Genomic DNA, 26117 nt, shown 5'->3' with positions numbered 1-26117 from the left:
TTTTTTTTTTTTTTTTTTTTTTTTTTTTTTTTTTTTTTTTTTTTTTTTTTTTTTTTTTTTGCAATAAATGTCTTCATAAAGTTAATGAAGGAAAATGTGGACAGAAATCCAGAAATTATGTAATTGAGAAGAATCTCCTGACATTGGTTTTTCAAAATAATAATTGCATTATAAAAACGTATTCATTCTATGCTTCATTTTTCAGAGAAGCGTGATTGTTAATCTTTAAGAAATTCATACTGAGGATGAAATTATTGGCGAGGATTATCCGACCATTGGTTAATTAAGGGGATGATCATGTATTTATTAAGTAACGAATACATCTCCATTGTTACGAAACCTTATGGAGAAACCAAAAGCAAAATCATGAAGGCTTATGCTCAAAGTGAACAACATCATACCATTGTGAGGGTCCATGGTTCCTAACATGATATCAGAGCCATGTCCTTAACTTAACCATGTCAATAGAATTCTCAAATGTCAAACAAAGAGATTGTCTCGAAGGTGTAGTTAAAAGTGACTCAAGTATCGAATAAAGGGTGTACTTTTTTCTAGGGCTCCGGTGAAAGAGTCGAATCTCGATTAAAGGGAGGCTGTTTGAGGGCTTCATAGGCCTCCGAAGAGGCTATATGGTGTATTTTGTTCGAGGGGAGGATGGTTGAGAAGGAATTCCATATTGGCTAATTAAGTGGGTGATCATGGATTTATAAGTGAGGAATACATTTTCTATGAGGTCTTTTGGAAAAAAGCAAAAACAAAACCACGAGAGCCTCTGTTCAAGGTAGACAATATCATACCATTGTAAGGATCCGTAGTTCCTAACCAAACAGTTATATTGAAATAATCAAATCCAACCATATCAGTTCAATCCTCAAATCCTCAAATCCTCAAATTTATACATAAGTAAACGTCAATAGAAAAAAATAAAGGAAAAAAAAGCTTAAACAATCGCCACGAGTAATGGNATCCGTAGTTCCTAACCAAACAGTTATATTGAAATAATCAAATCCAACCATATCAGTTCAATCCTCAAATCCTCAAATCCTCAAATTTATACATAAGTAAACGTCAATAGAAAAAAATAAAGGAAAAAAAAGCTTAAACAATCGCCACGAGTAATGGTCCGAAGCAGAAAAACGGGGTGTATCAAGGCATATTTCCAAGTGTCATAGAGACATTAATTCCATTGAACCGACCACATCAGATATAATTGCATAATTTAATCAAATCATAGAGGTCAAAAGATATAATATTAAGTTCTTCGAACCCCCACAAGCTTAAGCTTTGAATTCATTGTGAATTTATTCAATTAATATATACAAGATTGCAGGGACTATAAAATTTTAAAAGCACAAGCATATTAAATTATAGAGGCACAAATTCCAATAGCAAGTAAAAAAAGATAGTTGAGATCAATTTGAGCATTTAATTTATTAATGACGAACTACACAGCAAATATATATATCAAAGCTATGCCGACGAAAATTGTAAGAAAGGTTCACGATGAAATATTATGAAGAGTTGCCAGAAATAGCCGAACCTCGTCAGCGAGTTTGGACTGCATCTCCATCGCCTTGTTCTGCTGCATTTGAACGAACAGAAGCTCAGAGCCACCGCCTTTAATGAAATCTTCCTCGTCGGAAAATCCTTCTTTCACTGCGAAACAACTGTCACTTCCGGCACTGGCCATCACTAGCATCGAACGCCGACGCAAACCAAACCGACGGCTTTCCGTCCTACATAACAACTGGAGGTTTCTTCTTCCCGTTGAAGCTAAATTAGGGCTACTGGAAGCCGCCATTGCCGCAAAATTCCGAGCAGCGAGTCCAATACACTCCATTGTTGATTTGTGTTATCACAAGAAGCAAGCATTTAAGTCATTGATCGAGATTCAATTGCGTCAGAAAACAGAAGAATCAAAGCGAAACAGGGATGAAATTTAGCGTGACCGAGAATGCAATTCCGTTGCTCCGCTTGTTCTTTAACTCTCCGGCTCCCTTGGCACAACCTCCGATATTGTAGCTGGCAGGATTGGGGAGGGAAATTAAATGGTGGTGTTTTATTCGGAATTGTCAAATTGGCATCCAGCCATTCCCACGTGTAGATATCTTATTGGCTTTAACTCCATTGAAAAGGCTACCTTATCCATCGACGAAACGGTTCGTTTTGGACATTTAAGGGTGTGAATTCTCATTCAATAAAAAATGGAGGGAGGGGGTGAGATTTTTTTTAATTAACTAAACGGTATGTAATATTGAAATTTATATTATAATATTTTTATTAAATATTATTGAATTTATTACGAGGTTTTACATTTTAATTTATATTGAAAAATAGAAGGTATCCCAAATAAAATAAGGATTAATTCTATGTCATTCACAAAAATAAATAGAGAATTTGATGGGATAAGGATTGAAACAAGTGTCACGGAGCCTAAAAATTGGTCAAAGTAAATGTAAGCTGACTAGTTGGTATGCAATATTGTTAGAACAAATATTAAGTAGTAGCAATTTTCCGGACGAGAACTATTTATACCAAAAGATTTCTTAGTTTCTTCTACTATCTAAACTAATTTTCATTGCATGGGTCCGAAACAATTTAATCACATTCTTCGATTTTCATTAAAATAACACACTATATTACAACGATTATATCACAGTTCACATGAGGAGTGATTTACCCATCGACAAAGGTTGGCTTCTTGACTTTCTTCAGTGAAGTTTAATCTTGTAGTAGAGTAGTAGCTATTTCCTCGCATCAAATATGATAGTTGCTTGCAGCTTGCAAGTTGATGCCACACCAAAGACATGACATTGAAGTAATTAAATAAGATGCTACAGTGGAAGCGGCTGTGCTTGACTCCTCCTGGTGAGCAAGTTTTTCATATTTAGATGCTCAAAATGAAAATGAGATTTCAAATATGAGACTTGGAAAACATGAATGAGGGGTGGATCCTAAATCAAGTTCATATCTTAGAGTGGAAATTACTTGAGTTTGAGTTTGAATTGTTAGTTAGTTGAACACGACAATCCACGATAGTATGATATTGTCCACTTTGAAGATAAGTTCACATGACTTGGACTTCCCCAAACCTCATTCCAATCAAGATAGTATTTCTTGATTATAAACCCATGATCATTCCCTAAATTAGCCAATGTGGGACTTTCATCCAACACCTCCCCTCGAACAAGGTACGCCTCCCCTTAATCGAGGCTCGATTCCTTTTTTTCTTTTGGAGTCTTCGACCAAAGTATACCCTTTGTTCGATACTTTAGTCACTTTTGACTATGCCTTCAGGGCTCACAAAACTTTGTTCGACATTTGAGGATTCTATTGACATGGCTAAATTTAGAGCATGACTCTGACACTATGTTAGTTGAACACGACTCTCCATGATGATATGATATTATCCACTTTGAGCATAGCTCTCATGACTTTGTTTTGGGCTAATGGAAATAGTATTCCTTCCTTATAAATCCATAATCATTTCCTAAATTAGCCACTGTGTCCAACAAGAATAACTAACACATTGTTCAAGCTAAGTAAATATGATGTGAGCATGCCAAATTTCAAGCTAGGGATTGGGATCAACGAGAGATCAGTAGGTACCATATAAAATTAGAAGGTTGCCAATGGAGAGCCAGCATCTTTGAAGTAAGCTGCAAGATCAACGTCCAAGTGTTCAAACTTTTTGATGAAAGGATGCACCTAGCAAAATAAAAATTACCCAATTAACAAGGTTTAATTCGCATTCAGAACCCAATCTGACTTGTTCTAATTGAATCAATAGCAATGAAGATTAGCAGAAGGATCAATTATACCAGAAGTTCGCGTGCAGAGCTTCTCTGCTGCGGATCTTTGTGTAAGCTGACCAAAATATAAAAACCAATTCGCCATAAGGAGAAAATTCTCAGCAGAGAAATAGAGAACCAAAACATACTATGCTAGGAATCACAACTCTCCACAATGGTATGATATTGTCCACTTTGAGCATAAGCTCTCATGACTTTGCTTTGGGCTTCCCCGAAAGGCCTCATACCAATTGAGATGGTATTCCTCACTTATAAACCCATGATCTTCCACTAAATTAACCAATGTGGGACTCACTCCCAATAATCCTAAACATACTAGCCATATTCCCAATTTCGAGGAGGGTTCCTATGACAGCCCAAGCCCACCGTAAGCAGATATTATCCTCTCTGGGCTTACCCTCAAGGTTTTTAAAACGGGGAAAGGTTTCTTAACCCTTATAAAGGGTGTTTCATTCTCCTCTCCAATTGATGTGGGATCTCACACTTCCAGAAATTTAGGGTTCTATAGAAAAATGAAATTTATGGAATAGAAACAGCAGAAACAATTTCATATGATTAGCAAACACGAAAGCTTGTATACCATGAAGAAATGAAAGAGCAGAACTCAGGGGAAAATTGTTCAGGTGCAGATGGTGATGCTAGTTCGACTACAGCTAGCATTACATCAAAAAAGCCTTCCCACCCTTTATCCTTATCTGGTGGAGTATATGGAAATTGACCCGTTGCACATTCAAGCAAAACCAATCCCAAACTCCATATGTCACTTTTGTTGTCATATTTGCCCCCACTGATTCTCTCCGGCTGCAGTCATTGCATGAAATTACAAGAAATTAGAGCCCCATACCACATATTAGAGAAGCAAATAAAGTTAAAAATCAAGCAGTAGCTACTGGGTTATGTTTATGTTAAGTGACTTACAGACATGAAAGTGTAAGTGCCAACGAATGAATGTGCCAGATCAGACGTACTCGCCAGTATAGCACTAACACCAAAGTCAGTAATCTTAACTTCCCCTCTATGATTTATCAACAAATTAGAAGGCTTAAGGTCTCTGTGGATGACATGTTCTTCATGGTGAAGGTATATTAACCCCTTGAGGACCTACATGTAACCAGGAGACAACAAATTCCTCAACTTGAATTTCTCGTTTTGGTTTTCACAAATCAGGCATGTTTTAGACTTCCTCCTACCTGGTAACAAATGGCTGCAAGATACGGCTCTAGGATTGTTCCAACTTTTTTTAGAAGATCTGCGAGTGATCCACCGTCCATATATTCCAAAATTATGAAAATGGCACCATTGTCATAGAAGATCTGGTAACAGACGACGATGTAAGGGTTTTGTGCCAATTGATTGATTTTTAGTTCCTGAGCAACCAGCCTACAACGAGATTCCTCAGCATTCATCTGAATCACCTGAATTAGAAAGATCAACCCGTCAAAGACCCTCCGCCGCAACTGATAATACTAACAAGGTAACATAAACATTCTTCGTATAAGGGCTATTTTATGGAAAAATTCTACAATATAGACAAAGGCAAGGATAAGCAAGCTAGGTAGAAACTGTCGAGGATTAGTCCACATTGGTTAATTTAGTGGAAGATCATGAGTTTATAAGTGAGGAATACTATCTCCATTCGTACGAGGCCTTCTGGGAAGCCAAAAAACAAAACCATGAGAACTTATGCCGAAAGTGGACAATATCATGGTATCAAAGCCATGACAATAGAATCCTCAAATATCAATAGTATCAAAGAGGACAAATATCATGGTATCAACTAACTAATTTCAAATATTAATGAAACTATTAACATGCTTTTGAATCTGTTTGAAATAATATTTGACGAACAGATAAATCAAGTATTCAACAACAACATATTGCCCAAAAAAGAAGAGAGAGAGAGAGAGGAACCTTTAGAGCAAAAAACTGATTCGTCCATTTATGTCGGACTAATTGAACTACTCCACCGTTTCCTTTCCCAATGACTTTTATTGAATCTAAATCTGCTAAAGACAAATGGTTGTCTGAGGGCTTTATTGGTGGAGGCTGAGAGACAATTAAAAAGCGAAATTAGATCTGATTCCCATCTTTGGGGGTGAACGTACTCGAATTCGAAACAGAGCAAAAGTAAAATGACAGGAAACTCCATCAACACAGAGAAAAAGAAAAACACATTCTATTCCGGAATTGACAAACACAGGGGAAACTGCCGAAGCCATCAGTTAACAGTACCCTATCAATGGAGAAACAGTACGGAAAAAAAAAAAAGGAAACAAGGGAAAAATTGCGTACACTTTCGTCTTCCGCTTGAGAAACGATCCGCACGCCGTCTCTATTCACAAGCAAATCGCCATCTATGAAAGTACCGCCTCGGGTTCTACAATGACCACCAACGCCATAAACGAAAGAATCAAAAACCAGCAATGCATTCGAAATTCAAACAACACAGAGAGAGAGAGAGAGAGAGAGAGAGAGAGAGAGAAGAGAAATGAAATTACATGAAGGCGAAGGAAACTTCCTCGGGAGGAGGTAGATGGAGCTTCAAGTTAGGATTCATGGAGCTGTCCTTCTTCATGATTGGCGGGCTTATTAGTTTCCTCCGGTGGAGGGTCGCACTGAAGTCTTCCAATAAAGAGAAGTGAAATAAATATATATATATATATAAAGATTTATGAGAATCGTGTATATTATTCATTTATTTGGCTTTGCCCCTTCAGTTAATTAAATTTATTAATTAATTTAATATATAGATAGATATTTGAAGAGGAATAGCGGCGACCGGTCTGGGAGGCTGGGACGGTGAGGAAGACGACCGGCTTGACTTCTCATTATTTGACCCGCGTTGTTTCGTTGCTGGAGCCTTCCAAGTTCCAGCCGAGTCTGTGCCCCTTTTCACAAAATCCCCATTTTTATATTCAATCAATATTAAAATTCAATTATTAGTATTATTACTTAAACACACACACACACACACAAAAGCAGGTGTGAAAGCGTGAGTTGAGTTCACACGTGTTTTAACATTTGTGTTCCTTTTTAGGTTCTCAGTCAAAGTCTGGCACACGTGTCATTGACCTTTTATGTTACCCGGGCGTTTAGTTGGATTATAAATAAATATCTTTTTCGATTGTTTTTTTCTTTTTCGATTAGTATTTTGACTAGTTTAAGCCGACTGTTATACATTGTTATATGTGTATGATGAACATAATTAAGTGTTTTTGTTGAATTAAACAAATAGTTTCAAAAAAATAAAAAATAAAAAGAAATCTGGAACGAGCGAGAAGAAGAAAAAATTAGGCCAAAACTACCATGATCTGACCTCTAAATCATCTCATCTGATCAATAAAGTATTATAGTATTAGTCCAACCATATAAAATTTACTTTTGACATTAAATATTATAAATTTGTTTTGAAAATATAGCTTAAATTAAAGTCTTAATGTTTGATAACTTGCACAAGCATTTGAGGTCCTAGACTTCAAATATATCTAATAGATAAAAACTAATTTTAAATCTAATAGAGTATTAAAATGGTCTATAACATTATAACCATCTTTAAAATTAACAAATCTATTATACATATAATTATTATTATGTATAANAAAAAAAAAAAAAAAAAAAAAAAAAAAAAAAAAAAGTCAAGAACCTATCAAATTCAAAATTGAAACAAAATTAAAAACTCAAATGAGAGACAAATTTTAAAGTTAATTCTGGGACTTAACAAACACAAAACACAAAATTGAAAGTTAACACTTATCAAGAATGTGTGATCACTACAATCAAATTTTCACCTCTACTATCTCCTTTAGCACGAGACCTTTTGGGTCCTTTAGTACGAGACCTTTTGGAGAATCCCAAAGCAAAGTCAGGAGAGCTTACACCCAAAGTGGACAATATCATACCACTATGGAGAGTCGTGATTCCTAATACACCCTTTTTGAACCTAACCCCCCAATAGAATAACCATACATCAAGAATATCCAATTAGAAGAAACATGCAACGAGAGCCACTGATAACAAAGCTTTTCAAGACCACAAGTATTCTTTGGATAAGGATCACATATACATTTGACACAGCATAAAATTTAGCAGATTACATACCTCGCCATTTCTCTGCATCCTTGAATGAGAGAATGGAATAGATTTGCCCGTAGCACATGAAAATTGAGATCATTAGCATAAGAAAGTCAACAGAAATGACAGAAATTTACACAACCATATAGTTTTAGCACTCATTCAAACATAAGTTTTAAAGTAACAATGTGAACCTATATAACTATACAATATCTTTATACTTGCAAAATCATCACCATTGTTTGCGTGCATGTTTTATACAAGTGTCTGTCAACGTTCATACAAAGTTAGCTGACAGCTCTATAATGCACTAATAAATATTCTTTTCACTGGTCTGCTAATACCGACCAATGATAGTTTGTCATCTTTTTTATTATCAATAAGATGACTCTTAAGTTTCGATGATGTTGAAGGAAAACTTGGAAAGTAACTGCGGAATACCCGATATAACTGGCCCGTACATCTGCAAAATGACAGGATTAACATGAGAAAGAAGCGATGTATGTGCCAAAGATGTTTGAGATATTCACATGTATGTTGGGTTATGGACCACGTTTCAACCATAGAGACTTATTTTAAGAATTTCCACAACCAAATAGAACTTTTTTTTTTAAAGGAAGGTAAGATTTGCAAATGTCACAAATTGGACTTCCACAGAGTGCCTTGATTAGGATGATACCTTATGGTTTTCGTGAAGTTGGCATAAAGGAACTGCAATCAACTTAAGGTTCTTTGGCACAATGAATTTTCGACTCTCCGGCAATTTGACCAGGAAAAGTTTAGTGCACTCCTGCAACAAGTAGTAGTGAGTGAGTTACAAGTAAATGGTATATCGCCCGCCAGTAGTCATAGTTCAAAAGAAAGTAGTTTGTATCCAAATAACTACCTTGGCTCCTTTTACATTGTTGGACAAATGTGGATAGAGCAAGGTTTCGAAGTCAGGCCTCCACCACGTACCGAGGCAATCGCCCACCTAAACATTAGAAGAAAACTTCAGATTCCATCTTTCATAATCAGAGGCCACATGGTAGTAACTAAGAAAAAGGAAATACAATTGGGCATTATAATACCTCCCAATCAGATGCATCAGGGGCTCCATTGGCAGAAAGCTTCCTTGATAACTTTCGCTTCAAGCCATCAATATCTGTAATTTGTGATCATCCACCATAATAAAATATCCATAGGTGTAACTATTAGACAACCGAAAGCTGCAGAAGAGATTTATGGCACACATTTACCAGATTCATTGGGCCTTAGGCGACCGCCGGGAAGATTGAAAATTGAATTTCGTATTTGCAACAGCAACACATGAGGATGCTTGAATAGCTCAACCTAATTTAAGAACAACAGATGCTTGCAATTACAATACAGTAGCTAAGCACTGTTTCGGATCGCAAGATGAAATGTCCATTTAGAGATAATATAGCAGAAAATTAAAACATCTTGAACTCATATTCAATGATCATTCAAAAAACAATCCCAAAATAATTCATGAACAGCGCCGTCCAATTAGCCATGATTTCTCCCAAAATGGACTTCAAGAAATGAGATCAAATATAAGAAGCAAAAATCAAGTTCGTTTGACAAAATAAAGAACTAGTCTTACAACAGCCAACACGGGCAAGTGGCTTTAATTACTCCTAGTAATCAGGAATCATGATCTATCCAACAGTGGATGGAGACTAGGTCAAATAAGGCGAGGCTGTGCTTATCGCGGTATACGATATGACTAGACCGACTCCGAACCAACAGTATCAGAACTCCACCGATAAAGTAGGCGTCAAGCAATTCAATACCGGTAATAACAGAGAGAGTAACAATTTCCATATGCTTGAAGAAATCAATCCGTATGAACCACAAGGTCGCAGAAATGGAAGCCGTATAAAAGCAGAAACAAATAAAACTATCGTGAATAAAGAGAAAACAAACCAGCAAAACTGCTTCGACAGAAGTCCTCAATCCATAAGCAGCATAACTGAATAAAAACAGCCGAGAAAACATATTAGACAAACTCAACAAACGGAAACAGAAACCTCGCAGTATAGTCAACGGATTAAAGTGAGGTTTGATACTTGGATTTCATCCTGATAACGCGATCAGCCAAGGTCTTGTCCTTGAAAACAAGAGGCTCTTTGGATCCGAAGTAGTAGTTACTGAGAGGGTAAATATCGATGGCGCGGATTTGGTCGGCAGTGGCAGATTCATCATCCTCCATAGCATGCATACGTCCGTCGTCTCCCATGGCCGATTGAGGAAAACAGTAGAAAATCAAGAGAGATGAAGTAGCAGAAGAAAAGGAGGAAAGTGGATGAAGATGGCGTGTTGGTTGCAGAGAATGGACACGAAGCGAAAAGTGGAGTGCGTCACTCAGTGCTTAATGAGGCTAAAAGGAGACAGACAAGACGACCAGTAGGAAAGAAGAGAAGGAATTTCAGAATGATGGTACTCAGTTTCTCAGCAAGCGGAATAAGAAATGGGCTTTTCTTTTGGGCTTTCATTTGGGCTTTTATTTTGGGCTTTCTGTTTCAGACAACACCCCGAGGCCCAATGTAATATACGGCCCATCGCAATTTACAATTTCTTACCCTTACCAATTTGGAATCTGTAGGGGCTTATTTGTCTTTTCACAATTTAAAAAATAGGGGTACGGCTGCCGGTTGCCATTTTTGATATAATGTGGACTTTGAATGGAATATATTCATATTTCAAATTGCAATACAATAAACTTTTAGATTTAAAATATATATATTTTTTCAATAATAAATTATTTATTTCTCATTTAGCACTTATTTTAGTATTAAAAATATTAATAATTGAGTTAAATTATATATATGTAATAAAAGAAATTGGAAAAAAGGCATTAAATAAAAAGTATTAATAGCTTCATCTATGAATGGTTGATAATATATAATAATAAAAAGAAAATTATTTTAAGGCTTTTCGTTATTTTTCAAGTCTCAAGAACGAGGGAGACAATTTTTCTGAGCTTTTAGCTGATGAGAGATGAAGGTGATCGTTGTTTGACGTTCAAATTTCCTTCTTACTTCAAGAAAACCGTGTTCGTTCGTTCGTTCGTTCGTTCGTTCGTTCGTTTGTTTGTTCGTTCGTTCGTTCGTTCGTTCCTACAATTCCATTTCTGATCCGTGGAAAGCGAGACAAATTGCATTTTCAGTCGCGTTTGTTCACCTCTTCCTCAATTCCGGTATCTTTTTCCTCTCGTTCTTATTTCGATGTTTCATTTTTCATCTTCTTTTTCTGTTTCTCTTCGATTTTTCTGCCGTGAGTTCATTAATTCGTGTTTGCAGTATTTTGTTCTTCGATTTCTCTTTTGTTTTGTTCGGTAATTGATGGATATTGCAGAACTTTCCGTTCGTTCTTTAACGATGGTATCTGCGACCTTTGGCTTCGCTTGGTTGAGGATTTGAGATAGGAGTTTAGGATTTTTGGTACCTGGAGAAGTTCGTAATTGCAATTCTTATCCCTTGTGCCTTTTATTCTTGACTTTGGCGTGGGAGCATCACTATGTTTCACGAAGTGCAATTTTAGTCAAGCTAGGTTATTTTATTACCAATTCATCGGATGGCTTGTGGAAGATGGAAAAGCTCCATAGGCTAGTGTCTTCAATTGAGTAGTTTTCTTTTTAGTCAACATGAAAGTCTGATGAATTTGATAAAAGAAACTTGGATTATTTGGATTTTAAATACCAAACTAGGGGGAATTTTCATTCCAGATGCAATTCTTCTGATTGCTGCATCTTGTCGGGTGTCATTTGATTATATTGTTCTAACTACTGAGTAGATTTTAATCTCTTGACACAGGTGTAGAAAGTGGATAGTGCAAACTTGAAGAGCTCATCCTTCCATAAACTCCACCTTCAACATGGATCCAAGTACCGTAATTCTTCTTATAACTTGGATTCCTCGTAATAATAATAAAAAAGAAGGCATGATTATGTGGGTGCAAAAGATGTTTTATTTTGTTGGGTTGTAACATAGTTCTTGCCTAGTAATTTCTTTAATATTCAAGGTTCATTAAGGTGTCTTGGACATTCATATGTGCCTATGCTCATTGTTATGCTTTCACTCCTTAGTTATACGTTTCATTAAAGAATGTAGTCACATTCAGAAATTGAAGCTAATTTCGTGTCTAATAATCGGTTTATGACACTCTGTTGGCAGTCTTCATGATAGCAATAACACAAGATCGAACTGAAAAAATAATTTTTACAAAATCGATGGAACAATTTCTTGAGTTGTGAACATGTTTTCTTGATTTTAAAAATGCAGAAGTTGAGCAGACAGTGCAACTGGTGGAATCCGTCTCTGATAAGCATCCTGATCTTTTGAGGCCATCTGCCCGAATTTGTTCCATATTCAAAGGTAAATCAGGGATAATAAAACTTGTTGAGAATTGTTGAGAGGAAGTCCCACGTTGGCTAATTTAGGGAATGATAATGGATTTATAAGTAACGAATACATCTCCATTAGTATAATGGATTTATAAGTAACGAATACATCTCCATTAGTATGAGGCCTTCTTGGGAAGTCCAATGTAAAGACATGAGAGCTTATGCTTAAAGTGGACAATATTATACCATTGTGGAGAGTCGTGATTCCTAACAATTTTATTACCTTATATTGGTTGCTGGAGTCTTTAGCTTGTCTAGTCATTTATGTCCAAAATGATTAATGATGAAAGCCATCCTTACATTATGTGCTTGTATTCACCTAGGCCAAGAAAAAGATGCGTGTGACCATACAAAGAACAAGTATACTCTTCTCAAAGATGTCGAGGATTTGCAAATAGGTCTATATGACAAGCCTCTTCCGTGTTTTGGCTGTGGTATTGGATGGTTCTCGTGAGTCTCGTGTAACTTTCTCTGTACAAACAATTTGGGGAACCTGTCGTCAAGTTTACTGATCTTACCTTTGTATCTTTGTCGTTCTTTTCAGTTTCCTTCTCGGGTTTTTGTTCCCAATAATGTGGTACTATGCCACAATTCTCTACTTCTGGAACGTCCGCAGAGATCCCAGGGAACGAGCTGGTTTAGCTGCGTCTGCCATTGCTGTAAGTGTTCCTTTTTTCTTTCCCACTCCCACCCCAACCATGAAAATCTTAGGAAAAACAAACATAATGACATCGAGTAGCCAAATTCCTTACATTGCTATGTATCTTGCCATCTCCTATGAGCTGTTCATTGAACATGATTCAGCTTCTAAAGAAGCAAAACAATTGTAAATGGTGCAGGCATTTGCTTGTTCGGTCATCTTGTTAGTCATCGTAGCTGTTCTCCTATTATAGCCCCCCCTGTCTCCTCGACTCGCACTGCATTCTCTTTGCCCCTTCAGCCTTGGCAATACAGTCCCAAACAGAACAGCTTCCGTGGATATGAACATAAAGATCAAGGGGCTCTGTTGCGGGACAATGGTGATTTCTTTTACTTTTCTTTACATCAAATGTAAATGTTTATAAATCATATTTACATATATTTGCCACCTCTTTCAAGAGAGAGTTGTCACATTTGTATCACACAAAGAACATATAATATATCGATCTTGTTTTATCCCAAGTTTACGTAACCTAATAAACAAAACAATCTACATTTCTCGACTTTTCATAACTGATTTTTCCTGAAGATCTACTCTACTTGAAGCCAGATCATCAAAGGTGATTTGAACTATGGTATGCATGCAACCTAATACATTGAGTGGAATGAGCATAAAACAGTTCCAAAACTATGCAGCTCATCCTTCTCTTTTGGAACTAATAACAATACAATGACATACCATCGAGTCCGTGAAGAAAAACCCTGAATGTCGCCGTTGTCATTGTACATTGATCCAACCTAAAACAGAACTGTTCGAGATTGATATTCATCATCCATGCCTTTCTTTTCATGAAGGGATTACAATTCATTGAGCCACAAACAATTCTGAAAATAAGCAATTCATCCTTGTTTAGGAACAGTAATAATGTTATAACAAAGAATAGGAAGGCAAGTCTGGACACTAATGGGAAACTTGAACGTCGTCGATCGACATTAATTCCAGCCTGAAGGGAATTATACAAGATCGATATCCATTGTCCCTGTTTTGCTGTCTCTTTTCATGAATGAGGGGAGCTTGGTTAACTTGAAACTACAATAATAACATATATGTATCCTATGAATGTGTACCCACAAAAATAATAATATAAAACCACAGAATATGTAGTGTTGCAGATTGGATCCCAAAATGACTGAATATTTCATTAACTCATTGATAAAACAAGTCATCTACATCTCCTCCAATGATGAAGTAAACTTGTAAACGTCTAAAAATCACTAGACAAAAATGGGCAAGCAAATGCAGCAGAATTTGATTTGCAATGCTACACATATGGCGTTTCGTTTAAGCCTTAGCTGCTAGCCGAACATATTTCTTCTCAACGGCAAATTTCGAACTTGAATTAATCTGGCAGTCACAGGTAACATCGTTAGCAAATGGAATGATGCTCGAAAGTGTCGAAGTTCAACTGTACTTCCAAAAACTCATAAATAGACAATAAATGATTTAGAAAATATAGATCAGAAGAGCAAACCTTTTGCTCGAGCATCTCAACAAGTTTAGTTTCATCTCCTGTGACACCGGATTCGCGAATAGACTTGAGAGTAAGTTTTCTTAGTTTTGACATCTTGAGAACACCGTCAGGACTCTGTCATATATACCCAACAAAAAAAAAACAGTACAATGTTAAAAAAAGTGACAGCAAGAAGAGGAATAGTACTGATGCAAAAAGGTCGTATTTCGCTTCTTTCTAAGGGTTACACTATAGCTATACTGCCGATATCAATAGAATCGGTCGTTATAAGAATAATTGATTAACATATCTTCACCACGGGGACCATTCCATCAAAGAAATATTTTAAGAAAAACTTAGATAATCAAGAATACTATATGAAACAAATTATCATTGACCATCATAAGAATGACAAGAAATATGTAAATAAGAGAATTGCACAAAAACGTACAGATTTCAAAATGGATGTTATCAGCTTCTTCCACTTGATCTTCTTTTCTTTCAGAGATTTGGACACTGTGATCTCATCCTTTATTGGCTTAATCTCGGCTTTGGTAGCCTGAATAACCTCCCCATTACCTCTATTTGGGTCATCGTCTTTAGTCTTTTCTGTCGAACCATCATCAAGTTTCCTCTTTTTCTTTGTATGTGAAGTACCATTTTCTGATTCCAAGTTTCCAAGTTCAGTTTCAGCTTTAAGCTGATCTTTCGATTTTTCTGATCCAACATGTCCATTTTCAACTACTTCGTCTTTGGGAGTTTCTTCAACTGCAGGCATTTTATCCGAAACAGCTTCCTCCGTCTGATTAGATTGTTTATTCGCTGCATGAAACCCACGGGCTTTTCCTTTGTGCTTCTTTCCTTCTGCATGAAGCAGCAAAGTCTGTTTACTAGTTGCCTTGGTATTGCAAAGACTGCAAAAAAACACATGATGCATAGTGTACATGCACAAAAATCGACTTAGAACGAGGTAGCCAATCTCAATAAATCATCATTACATATTTCAAGCGCTCTCTAATTTTAACAACCATTGAAATATTAACTCTTAAAACAAAAAAATTACGTCCATTAATCTAGAATATGTTTACCCACCAACAATTAACATTTCATATCAATAGGTACGTAGGCTCATATGCAACAAGGAGTAATATGTTTAACAGAACAATAAATAAAGATACCTGCAGAACCAAGGAGGGCGATTGGACAATCCAACGAGAATATCAAAATCAGGTTGCTGTTTTGAATCCTTGTTGGACTTCGGGGTGGTGACATTAATGGCTGCCCCTTGCCCCTTTGGACCATATTTTTCCTGCAAGAAGTAGGCAAAACTTGTAACAAGAAAAACAACACCGATGACCTGCTGAAGCTACAGCAGCAATGTACGTGGATTTTGTATGGAACCAACTATGATCAGTGCTAACGGGCTACCAAACAAACCTTTTACAAAAGTAATTTTCATAAGCACATATAGGATCGACTAGTAGTTCGAAGCAATTTGATTTTAACCAGTAGAATAACAGGAGTATAGATAATAGATTCTAACCGCTTCAGTAATACATTGAGTATGGCCTTGTACGCTTTCCTGCCCAAAGGTTTGTCCACAATCGATGCAAGACAGCTACAGGAAATTATAGAAACGAATAAGACGAAAACGAAGAAAAGAATATTAAAAACAAAACAATAGGACGAAATCAAAATGCGCCTTAAATCATCTCCAAGGTAGAATTCTATGAATCAAACTTCCAACTTATACATTGTTGAAGGGGAAAACAGGAGAAAACGCATTTTCCCTTCAGAATCACTTGTGGAAAAATGCATATTCTCCGAGGAAAGAGAGAATCGAAACCTTGGTAGCGGAACACGTTCTGAAGTGATTCGGCAACTTGGGTTTCTTGAGGTTGTCTCCGCAGTCTTCGCACTGAAACCACACCATATTTGCTCTCTACCAAGCCCGAAGTGACAAAGGCGGATTGTGATTCGTGAGATACAGCGACGACAAGACGAGTTCCGTCTAGGGTTTTTAGTTTGGGTTATTTCAGAAAAAATGGTTTATAAATTTGCTACAAATAAACCAAACTTAAATAATTATAATTTATAATAATAATAATAATAATTATTATTATTATTATTCAGTACAAAGGATAACAAATGAAATGTGGCACTATGCTTTAAATTACATTTCTTTATAAGAAAATTTGTAACGTCAAATCAAACTTCATTTTTTTAGACATAAAATTCACACGACCCAATTTTTTGAGATAATTAATTCACAACTCACAGCACACCCCGTCGTTTGGCCAAAAAGAATTAAAATAACGGACTAAGGGACAAAAAAGATTTGTTCATCTGTGGACATTTTTATCCCCAAGTCTAACAAACTAGAATCTCAAACATGTTTGTAATGCAAACAACTAAGTTCAAACATTGACTATAAACATAATTAAATGGTTGAACACAACTCTTTCCGGGAACATTCCCTCTTTATCAAAATAATCAAGAAGAGATTATAAAAATACTACAGGAATTGTTTGAGATGAGAAACGAGAAACTTAATGGAGTGACTAGTAGAATCTAACCATGTAGACCAAATGTTTTAGTTATATGTAGACAAACTAATGATGATATAAGCACATCTGAATGTTCATCCAAATACACTCCATTCTTGGCAATTTTCATATAAGAGCCTAAGGGTGGAAAAAAGGAAATGAACAACCTTGTTAAGCCCATCGACCAGAAGAAAAGCTACTGGCATGATGGAACAGGGCGTAGCAGATCAGGAACATTAAAAAAGATAATGGAACAGGTTCGTACATAGAGTACAATCCATGTATCCCAGTTTGGAATTACATAGAAAACATTTTAATAACCTATAGACTATCTGGATAAACAGGGTTCCATCCAAGCTAACGCATTTAGTACATACCCTCCCCTCTGGGAACATGGATTAACATTGACTACAAGTTAGCTTAATCCAACATGAACAAAATTAAGAAGGTACCCATCATTATCAGGGCCGTGCTCGCTTATTGCTGCACGAGGGGCATTTGTATTGCTTGATATGTTCGGCTCTTGCAGGAGTGATCTTCACACACTTCCCATGGAACCACTTCTCACATAGGTCGCAACATATCCAGAACTCGTCCGATGCATAGTTTTCCCCGCACGCCCCGCATAAGGTCTCCCCGTGCTCCTCCTCCTCTTCCTCGTCTAGTAGTCCCTCATCCTCTTCTTTTGCTAACCCCTTTGACAATTTGCTTGCCTCAGATCCTCGCTGTTGACCATGTTAATGTTGTTAAAAGAAAAACAAGTTAAACAAATATAGTATGGTCAAAAGATCATATATACAATGAAAACCGACTGGAAATATAGAGTTGCAGATAAATTCCATCATGAGTAGTCAAGAACTAAGTTGTCAAAATGAATAACACCAACATCAGATGTGCACATGGTGGTGGTTCAGGAATCCCAAAAATTTTACAACTCTTTCCTTTGTAAGTTTCTCTTATAGTCTGTTTTCTGTTTTTGAAAAAGAGAACGATTGCATGGGTCAAGAATGTTGAGGATTGTTAAGAGGTAGTCCCACATTGACTAACTTAGGGAACGATCATGAGTTTATAAGTAAGGAATACATTTCCATTGGTATGAGCCCTTTTAGAGAAGTACAAAAGCAAAGCCATGAGATCTTATGCTCAACGTGGACAATGTCATACCATTATGGAGGGTAGTGATTCCTAACAAAGAGGTAGTCCCACATTGACTAACTTAGGGAACGATCATGAGTTTATAAGTAAGGAATACATTTCCATTGGTATGAGGCCTTTTAGAGACGTACAAAAGCAAAGCCATGAGATCTTATGCTCAACGTGGACAATGTCATACCATTATGGAGGGTAGTGATTCCTAACAAAGAGGTAGTCCCACATTGACTAACTTAGGGAACGATCATGAGTTTATAAGTAAGGAATACATTTCCATTGGTATGAGGCCTTTTAGAGACGTCCAAAAGCAAAGCCATGAGATCTTATGCTCAATGTGGACAATGTCATACCATTATGGAGGGTAGTGATTCCTAACAAAGAAATATCTGATTATAGTAATTGCTGCACTAATGTTCAAATTCTTGAGCAATTGTTAAAATAATCTTGATCAATCTAAACCCAACTAAGTGTTCATCGAATGAAAAAGAAACAAGACACTAAAATTTGGTTTACCCCTTTTGAGCCTGTCTTGGATTTGTTGCTGCTGTTATTTGAAACTAACGACTTGTCTTTTCCCTGTTTCTTCACACCTCCCGTCACGACCTCAAAGATTGTGGGCATATCATTTATCATTGTAAAAAGTCGTTTCCTGGATCATGAATCAAATTCTAAAAGCAAATAATGGCACCCACAAGAGATAGAGTACATGAATTATGAGCCTATTTTCCCACCCACCTAAGTTTCTTCGATAATTTTATAAGAGAAATAAACGCTTTTACATATAAAACATAAGTGCCCATCAGTCAATTTCCATATTGTGCAATCTTCAAAGAACAGGTGGAAACACAATTAATAAAGAGATGCGACAGACATCAGTGACATCAGTGTAGTGCTCTGCACATCTAATCATTCTGTTTCTCTTTTTCTTTTTTAAATATCAGTGACAATTTTGTATTTTCAAGACACAAACCATACACGTCATTGAACTATGGTGCCGCCGTGCAGCAGCACAGCAGCAACGGCCAGCAAATTTATCTTATAAATGGTAAGGGGAAGAAGTACCTGTCAGATTTATCAAAGCCAAATCTAGCACCAAAGTAGAAAGCCACAGCAAGAAGCCATGCGTCACTATGAACGGCAACAAGGGACAGCCAATCCTTTTCTTGCATCCCATCTCTAGCAAAGTTAATACCCAAAGCTGGTTCCGGAAGCTCTGGAGGTACTTCTTCAGCAGGCAAATTAACTTCCCACTGTTCATTAGGGAACCCATATAGGCAGAGGTTTTCCTTCTCTGAAATTGATTATCAGTAGTGTAAATAATTGCAAAGCTCAACACTGTCCGTAAAAGCAGAAATGGCTTCATCGAGTACTTGAGTGCTATCAGAAAAAAAGTAAATGGTTCCACTCCGAAAGCAATTATATTATTATTCAAATACTAGAAGGAATTGGGTTCCCAATAACTATCGCATTTTATGTTTTGAAGGTCTACACGGAAGAAGGCATGGAGAAAAGTAATGTCACCAACTTCATTCTCAAGAAACAAACAGTGACTAAAGTTCCATGAACAATTAATTCCTACGTGCAAGCTAGATGAAAACAAAAACAAAAGTTGGTGAATCCAAACAAGAATTTTCACATTGTATTTCTAATTTTCCATTACCAAAAATTCACGAGTGAAAGAGAATGCGCCACAGAGAAGATTTCAAAAGAAAATTCGTGACTCTCAAATCGCAATCACAAGTGAAAGAAAACCCTCAAGTTACGCAAAAGAGGAAGAACACAGAGAAGGGAGGTCAGACCAGGGTCGCACTGCTGATAAAATTCTTCGACATCTGCAAAAGAAATGGCAAGAGGAAGAGAGTAATTAATTACAAGGCTCCCCTCAGAAAACTAATCAGAAATGTATGAACGCCAATCTTATCTCATACTCTAAAACTTGAAAACATAAAGCGAGAAATAGACAAGGCGGAAAAGGAAAAACAGAGATTGAACAAGACCGGTGGTGAGAGCTCTAATCATTCCGGCACGACGGCCCTTAAAGTCTCTGAAAACCTCTTCCACAGTCCGAGGATTGTAAGCCGCACCTCCATCCATGTTTGCTTGAATCCAGAGCCCCTTATAAAGCTTGAATTCGAGAAAAGAAGAATCAAACAGCAAGAAATGGGTGCGGAAATGGAAATAAGAAGAAATGGAGAGCGAAAAAGCAGCAGAACAAAGAGCAAGAAAGCCACTGGTGCAATGGATAGCTATGGAGAAGAAAGGCACCGAGAAATGAAAATCAAACGCCCAAAGAGATTCAGAAGCAGAAGGAGAGTGTTGTTCTTGCAGTTGAGATTTTGAAGATTGGGCTGCTCTTTCTGTTCAAAAAAAAATTAATAATAATAATAATAATAATAATAATAATAATAATAAAATGGAATAAATAAGTTAATAATTCCATTTTAGCTTTTGTTGAACATCCAATGACGTGGCAGGGGCTGATTGGATGGCGGATTTAAATGGATTTTTAAATTTGATTTTTATGGAGAAAAATGCCGCCAAGTCAAAACGACAGTAAATAAAGCCATTTGTTGTTCTGACCGATAGAGATCACATGGCAAATACCAATATCTCCAACTTTTCGTACACGTATCATGATTTAACGTCACCAACGCACTCCACGGCGGAGGATCGTCGGAGGCGTCGCCGGCCGGTGATCTGCCTTTGGAAACAAGCGACAAATTATCCAGAAAAAGCAACTAAATGGAAACAGGAATATCTCTATTTAAAACTAATAACAACAAATGCAGCTCAAATGGGTTTTGGTCTATTCCATTGTGGTCCGCTTCTAAAATTTGGGCTGTGGTGTTCTAAGCATGAGCAAATTATTGAAGTCCATTAATGGCGGCTGTCTCTACCCACTCCAAACTAACTAAGATAACAAAGCATAAATAAGTAACAAAGCCAAGGATGATTTGCCGGTCTAATTGAATCATGTGGAGGCTTCTGGTGGTCTGATCTTCTTCCACCTCCCCGTTTTTCATTAGACAACTGATGCATGGGTCCGCGCTCCATCGTGCACAAAGCCACCACTGGAAGAGACGGCGGAGAACTGACTGTCTGACCATGTCCGACCAAACATTACTGAGCCACTAGAGATGCTTGTGGTCTCAGAGCAAGTTGCAGTCATGGTGCCAGGGTCACCAGTTTCAGAGCTACAGGTATTGAAGTCTGGTGTGTCTTTCTGTTGGCACCAATCAGTCGGAGGAGTTATATGGTCGGGTGGCTGGTCTTTTTTTGCGCTGAGAAAGCGTCCACCAGATCCCCTTACTCTGTTCACTGCGTGACAATGTCGGGACTCGTGAAGATATGGCTGCAATGAAGGGATAATTTGAGCATAAAAGTGAAATGATGTCATTGTCTAATAGAAAAGTGAAAGAAACACTATGAACAAATAGAACAGTGTAAGTGTACTGCTGTTATCAAACATGAAGCAAAAAATGTAATGCAATTGAAATACAAGCTATAGGTTTACCCTTTTCCCTTAGGTAATCAAGGGCATGTGATATCCCAGCCGTGGTTGGGGAGGAGAACAAAACACCCTTTATAAGGGTGTGGAAACCTTTCCCTAGCAGACACGTTTTAGAAACCTTGAGAGGCAGCTCGAAAGGAAAGCCCAAAGAAGACAATATCTCCTAGCAGTGGGCTTGGGCCATTACAAATGGTATTAGAGACAGACATCAGATAATGTGCCAGCGAGGAGGCTGTTCCCCGAAGGGGGTAGACACAAGGCGGTGTGCCAGTAAGGACGGTGGGCCTCGAAGGGGGGGTGGATTTGGTGGGGGTCAAACATCGATTGGAGAAAGGAACGAGTGCCAACGAGGACGCTGAGCCCCCTGAAGGAGGGTGGATCGTGATATCCTGCATTGGTTAGGGAGGAGAACAAAACACCCTTCATAAGGTTGTGGAAACCTTTCCCTAGCAGACGCGTTTTAGGGAAGGCCGAAAGGGAAAGCCCAAAGAGGACAATATTTGCTAGCCGTGGGCTTGGGCCATTACACATGCCAACTTAGGAAGTCCGAAAAACATTTACTTTCTATTTCAAAATTATTACGCTCGAGTTCTTCTCATCCTATATTTAAGTCCCACAGATTCCATCAGAATTGATTGTCTATAGTAAGTGTTCAAAATCAACAGAAAGAAGGAATCAAATTCAAATGGAGCTCAGTGGATAGAGATACCTTTCGATTTCTTATGACTTTATTTTGAGCCTCGAGCTTTGCTCGAGACTTCCTTCTTCTAATGATTCCATGGTATTGTTTTGCATTGACATAGATCAGCCCATCTTCAGCAAGACCATGCGGTAAGGGGACTCGTGCAGGTGTACTTCCAACAACATTGGAATTTACTTGAGCTTGAGTCTGATCAGAATCATGTAACTGACATCAGTCAAGGACCAGATAAGTTCAAAGGATGAGATGAAACAAGATAACCAACAACAAAACAAAACTTACATTACTAGCCATCTGACCATAGGCACTGCAGAATAGCCCTCCATACGAAGGATCTACGTACGGATATGGATACGGCACTCGAGCCTAAAATTGTGACAGAAATTAGCGTAGCAGCAAATAAGAAGCACAAATCAAATAACACAGTTTAACCTACCATTAAATGGCTGCTATCAACTTGGGGAGGATTGAACATATATTCAGGGTTGCTAAACAAAATAACTGGTTTCATCTGATTCTCTACGCTCTCGCCATAATTTTCATCTAGACCTGAATCAGAAAGACTTAATAAAGGTTAGATAACCTAAAACCCATCCGAAACGTTGAAAACGTGTAAAAGATAAGTAGGGCAAAAAACTTTTACTGCTGCAAACATCCTTAACCACTCTAATATCGTTCCGTATCTGTATAAATAGAATAGAATTTTAGGAATGCATAAAATTCGCATTCATTAGCCCTTCAGCAGTTCAGCTACCGTCCTTAACCAAGTGTCCGAGACTCTAAGGGTGCCACAGGGGTTAAAGTTTCATGCCTTAGCAAGTCATTAATACAGTGATAGTATTGGAGCTCCACATACTCCTCTTTTCTCAATTTCTTGTTTTGTTAACCAAGTCAAGGTGAGCCACACTACTACTAATCAAATAAACATTGAATGAAAAATAAATAACCCGTGGAACCCGAGGATGAAAGTACCAGACTCTGAAGAAATACATTGCTCTTGAGCATTTTGCACTTCCATAGCACGGACTTTATGAAGAGATTGACCCATTGAATAGGCTGTGGATGACTCCTGATCTCGTAACCGAAGGCCTGATTGTTCGTGGTGAGGTTGTGGGGGAGTTTCATTCTTTAGAGTTATATTATCAGACAAAGCCATTTGAATCTTCTGTTCATTTGAATTCCGCCAGGGCATAGAATCAACAGTATATGGAAACAATAAATGGACAGAGTTTTGATCAAGATTTTTCTGGGCAAAGTTCTCACGTGGAATGGCCATCATGTTTCGTCAGCGAGTCTGAAATCAGATATAGGGCCAAACAAGGTGATAAAGCAATGTAAATGTTCTTCTCACCATACTTAGCTCAATTCAAAACACGATACACTTAAAAGTATGTCAATAAGGTAAGAAAATATGTGGTACAAAACATGTACACTAGAAGATAAGGTGCTAAAGAAAGGGAAAACCAACTAACAAGTAGAATCACAATTTAAGACAAAATGGCATTTTCACCTAATTTTCTTAATAATCTTTCAAGTACTACATAGTTTGATAAGTACCTTTCATTCGAACGCAATCGTAAGCTGCCAAAGTTGCTACAATTCAAATAAGAAAAACACTATAATATTGTCAATTTACACGTAAAGGGAAATGAGTATACATTGGTACAAGACTCGATAGCGCACTCGTTTATCAAAGAAAAGGATCTTTTGATCAAGAGCAAACATTTCACATGAAATTACAGGCAAGCAATCAAATACGAGAAACTTACCAGCATGAATATAGAATCATACACATCTTCAAGACACACCATTATAATGCCCTACAAATTCTTCATTTATTTGTTTCATTATTTATGGTTGATCTAACATCACCATTGTACAAATAAGCAATAACATCATATGTCACTAACTTGAATAGCCAGTAGTTGCAACAAGTCTAAATCTACCGTGTATCTAAAAATCAACTACATTATGGGAAAAACAAGGAGTTCCAAACCTTTAGGAGGTTTATACAATAAGCAGACAAGGGAAAGCATGAAAACAGGTAAGCTAGAGAGTGTAATGAAGCACCAATCAGCTAGTAACATTCATTAAAAATGGAGAAAGATCCACATAATCATACTTGCTGTAAATATCTGGCCATGAAAATTACTTAAAATTCAGAAGTCCATGATTCACCAAATCTTGAAAGAAAAGAGGGTTAGGAATCATGACTCCACACGATGGTACGATATTGTCCACTTTGAGCCTAAGCTCTCATGGCTTTGCTTTGGGCTTCCCCAAAAGGCCTCGTACCAATGAAGATGTATTCCATACTTATAAACCCATGATCATTCCCTAAATTAACCAACATGGGACTCTCTCCCAACAATTCTCAACAAAGAGAACACCCATAAAAGAAAAGAAAATGTTAAGACAACATCAGGCGAAGCTATGAAGTCTAGAAATGATTATCAAAGCCCCATTCAGAGTAAGCAAGGGGGAAATGCTCGATAGAAATGGAAAATGCATTAATATAAGCGAAATCCATAACCGGAACTGAGACAGCGAAATGCTCAGTACAATTTAAGAAAACAGCAAGAGGACAAGAGTTTCATGGTTAAATCAAAGAACAACATCCATGCCATCACAAAAGAAGCATCGCCCTGATCTCAAACTCCACATGCATTCAATAATGAGCAATCAACAAAGCTCCACTAAGATTCTAAACCCCAAAAATGGAGAATCCAATCCAATCCATTCCAATCCAATCCATCACAAGCAATACCGACAAGAACAAAAAGCAGCAGCAAAAACAGAGGAAATGGGGAAGACGATGAAAGAAAACAGCAGCGGTAGTAATAAAAGAAACCTGAAAAGCAGTTTGCGGAGAAGTTAAGCAGCAAAGAAGAAAGGTGTTGGGAAGTTGTGGAGCATGTCTCCTTTGACGACGACGCCCGCCACTTGGGGTTTCTTCTCTCGAGAGTCAGAAACCAGCACTCAGAGTCGGTCCGTACAGTTTTCTCACGGGTTTAAGCTGTGAAAAACGAAACAGAGGAAGGGGCGACTGAAACACACGAGAAGCGCAATGGGAGTGGGCAGTGGGTGATTCTTCTCTCTTCACACCCACCACCACTCGGTTCCTCCGATGCCTCGTATATTTGGCCCCCACTTTCACGTCCAAACGCGGCCTTACTCCATCTTCTGCCCTTATTCACTCTCGCTCCCAGCCGCCGTTAGCTGTGTAAGCTACGCCCACCCGCACTCATTTGCTTTCTCCCCCACCTTTACCTTATTTGCATGCCCCCCTACACGTTGCTTTCCCATATCCGCACGTGCTTCCCACGCTCCACCTCCCGCGTGACCCGCATTATAATATTTGCCACTTCTGTTCGCTGTAATTTCGAAATTGCCCCTTCTTCCCACCTGTTCCCGAGATGAATAAAGTCCAGAAAACGACACCAGTTAGCAAGCTACTCCTTAATTTCCAAAATGCCATTGGAATCTCAACTCATACACCTTATGAGATTTTTTTTTTTCTTTCCCTCTATATATATTTTTTTTTTAAATAATAATAATAATAATAATAATAAATAATGCAATAATGCAATAATTCATTTTGTAAACACGTTTTGTACCAAACTTTAGAAACAATAATTAATTATTTCTTATGATAATGTTCCTTTTTGAGATAATCACATTTCTTAGAGTAAAAAATGTTTAACTTATAAACTAATTTTACACCCTTCAAATATTAAAAGGAAAATAATATATTGTTTAAAATTAAA

General features: G+C 37.5%; 7 protein-coding genes across 13 annotated transcripts in view; 1 reads left to right on the top strand and 6 right to left on the bottom strand.

The window, feature by feature from the left end:
* Window positions 1–2049, bottom strand: part of LOC111799301 (lycopene epsilon cyclase, chloroplastic-like) — a 7644-nt gene extending 5595 nt beyond the window's left edge. For both annotated transcript variants that reach the window (XM_023682807.1, XM_023682810.1), the window contains exon 1: window positions 1541–2049. In XM_023682807.1, coding sequence (XP_023538575.1) covers window positions 1541–1840 — 300 coding nt within the window. In that variant the 5' untranslated portion in view covers window positions 1841–2049. The remainder of the gene's footprint in view (window positions 1–1540) is intronic.
* Window positions 2050–2454: 405 nt separating this feature from the next.
* LOC111798167 (mitogen-activated protein kinase kinase 1-like) lies at window positions 2455–6458 on the bottom strand. The gene is made up of 9 exons (XM_023681168.1): window positions 6311–6458; window positions 6105–6189; window positions 5724–5858; window positions 5003–5227; window positions 4731–4913; window positions 4393–4613; window positions 3822–3867; window positions 3610–3708; window positions 2455–2865 (listed from the first exon to the last, which is right to left on the bottom strand). Exons 1-8 carry the CDS (start codon window positions 6385–6387, stop codon window positions 3619–3621), a joined length of 1062 nt encoding a protein of 353 aa, XP_023536936.1. The 5' UTR covers window positions 6388–6458; the 3' UTR covers window positions 2455–2865; window positions 3610–3618.
* A 1557-nt stretch (window positions 6459–8015) lies between these two features.
* LOC111798036 (pre-mRNA cleavage factor Im 25 kDa subunit 1) lies at window positions 8016–10302 on the bottom strand. Its single transcript, XM_023680987.1, has 7 exons — window positions 9956–10302; window positions 9813–9858; window positions 9122–9215; window positions 8954–9027; window positions 8770–8856; window positions 8563–8673; window positions 8016–8346 (listed from the first exon to the last, which is right to left on the bottom strand). Exons 1-7 carry the CDS (start codon window positions 10123–10125, stop codon window positions 8275–8277), a joined length of 654 nt encoding a protein of 217 aa, XP_023536755.1. The 5' UTR covers window positions 10126–10302; the 3' UTR covers window positions 8016–8274.
* Window positions 10303–10814: 512 nt separating this feature from the next.
* LOC111799252 lies at window positions 10815–13497 on the top strand. Of its 2 annotated transcripts, none has more exons than XM_023682724.1 (6): window positions 10815–11085; window positions 11702–11772; window positions 12170–12262; window positions 12615–12741; window positions 12836–12950; window positions 13131–13497. In XM_023682724.1, exons 2-6 carry the CDS (start codon window positions 11763–11765, stop codon window positions 13182–13184), a joined length of 399 nt encoding a protein of 132 aa, XP_023538492.1. In that variant the 5' UTR covers window positions 10815–11085; window positions 11702–11762; the 3' UTR covers window positions 13185–13497. The 2 variants fall into 2 exon arrangements, with proteins under 2 accessions (XP_023538492.1, XP_023538493.1); XM_023682725.1 differs by having other exon boundaries at window positions 11682–11772.
* A 574-nt stretch (window positions 13498–14071) lies between these two features.
* Window positions 14072–16484, bottom strand: LOC111799250 (UBP1-associated proteins 1C). The gene is made up of 6 exons (XM_023682723.1): window positions 16288–16484; window positions 15985–16059; window positions 15620–15750; window positions 14893–15355; window positions 14463–14576; window positions 14072–14335 (listed from the first exon to the last, which is right to left on the bottom strand). The coding sequence occupies exons 1-6, from the start codon at window positions 16372–16374 to the stop codon at window positions 14273–14275; spliced, it is 933 nt and encodes a 310-aa protein (XP_023538491.1). The 5' UTR covers window positions 16375–16484; the 3' UTR covers window positions 14072–14272.
* Window positions 16485–17065: 581 nt separating this feature from the next.
* Window positions 17066–20515, bottom strand: LOC111798466 (PHD finger protein ALFIN-LIKE 4-like). Of its 2 annotated transcripts, XM_023681630.1 has the most exons (6): window positions 20405–20515; window positions 20137–20263; window positions 19939–19971; window positions 19202–19430; window positions 18653–18788; window positions 17066–17712 (listed from the first exon to the last, which is right to left on the bottom strand). In XM_023681630.1, the coding sequence occupies exons 2-6, from the start codon at window positions 20231–20233 to the stop codon at window positions 17449–17451; spliced, it is 759 nt and encodes a 252-aa protein (XP_023537398.1). In that variant the 5' UTR covers window positions 20234–20263; window positions 20405–20515; the 3' UTR covers window positions 17066–17448. The 2 variants fall into 2 exon arrangements, with proteins under 2 accessions (XP_023537398.1, XP_023537397.1); XM_023681629.1 differs by having other exon boundaries at window positions 20137–20515.
* Window positions 20516–20878: 363 nt separating this feature from the next.
* LOC111798465 (nuclear transcription factor Y subunit A-3-like) lies at window positions 20879–25524 on the bottom strand. 4 transcript variants are annotated; one of them, XM_023681626.1, is made up of 7 exons: window positions 25202–25524; window positions 23908–23966; window positions 23323–23644; window positions 22787–22899; window positions 22633–22716; window positions 22360–22557; window positions 20879–21491 (listed from the first exon to the last, which is right to left on the bottom strand). In XM_023681626.1, the coding sequence occupies exons 3-7, from the start codon at window positions 23627–23629 to the stop codon at window positions 21162–21164; spliced, it is 1032 nt and encodes a 343-aa protein (XP_023537394.1). In that variant the 5' UTR covers window positions 23630–23644; window positions 23908–23966; window positions 25202–25524; the 3' UTR covers window positions 20879–21161. The 4 variants fall into 4 exon arrangements, with proteins under 4 accessions (XP_023537394.1, XP_023537393.1, XP_023537396.1 ...); XM_023681625.1 differs by having other exon boundaries at window positions 23908–23943; window positions 25202–25523; XM_023681628.1 differs by having other exon boundaries at window positions 22360–22539; window positions 23908–23943; window positions 25202–25522.
* Window positions 25525–26117: the final 593 nt, after the last annotated feature.

This window comes from Cucurbita pepo, chromosome LG07, assembly GCF_002806865.2.
Source record: "Cucurbita pepo subsp. pepo cultivar mu-cu-16 chromosome LG07, ASM280686v2, whole genome shotgun sequence".
NCBI lineage: Eukaryota > Viridiplantae > Streptophyta > Magnoliopsida > Cucurbitales > Cucurbitaceae > Cucurbita > Cucurbita pepo.
Note: the sequence above shows the minus strand (reverse complement) of the source record. Positions and strands in the feature narration are given on the sequence as shown.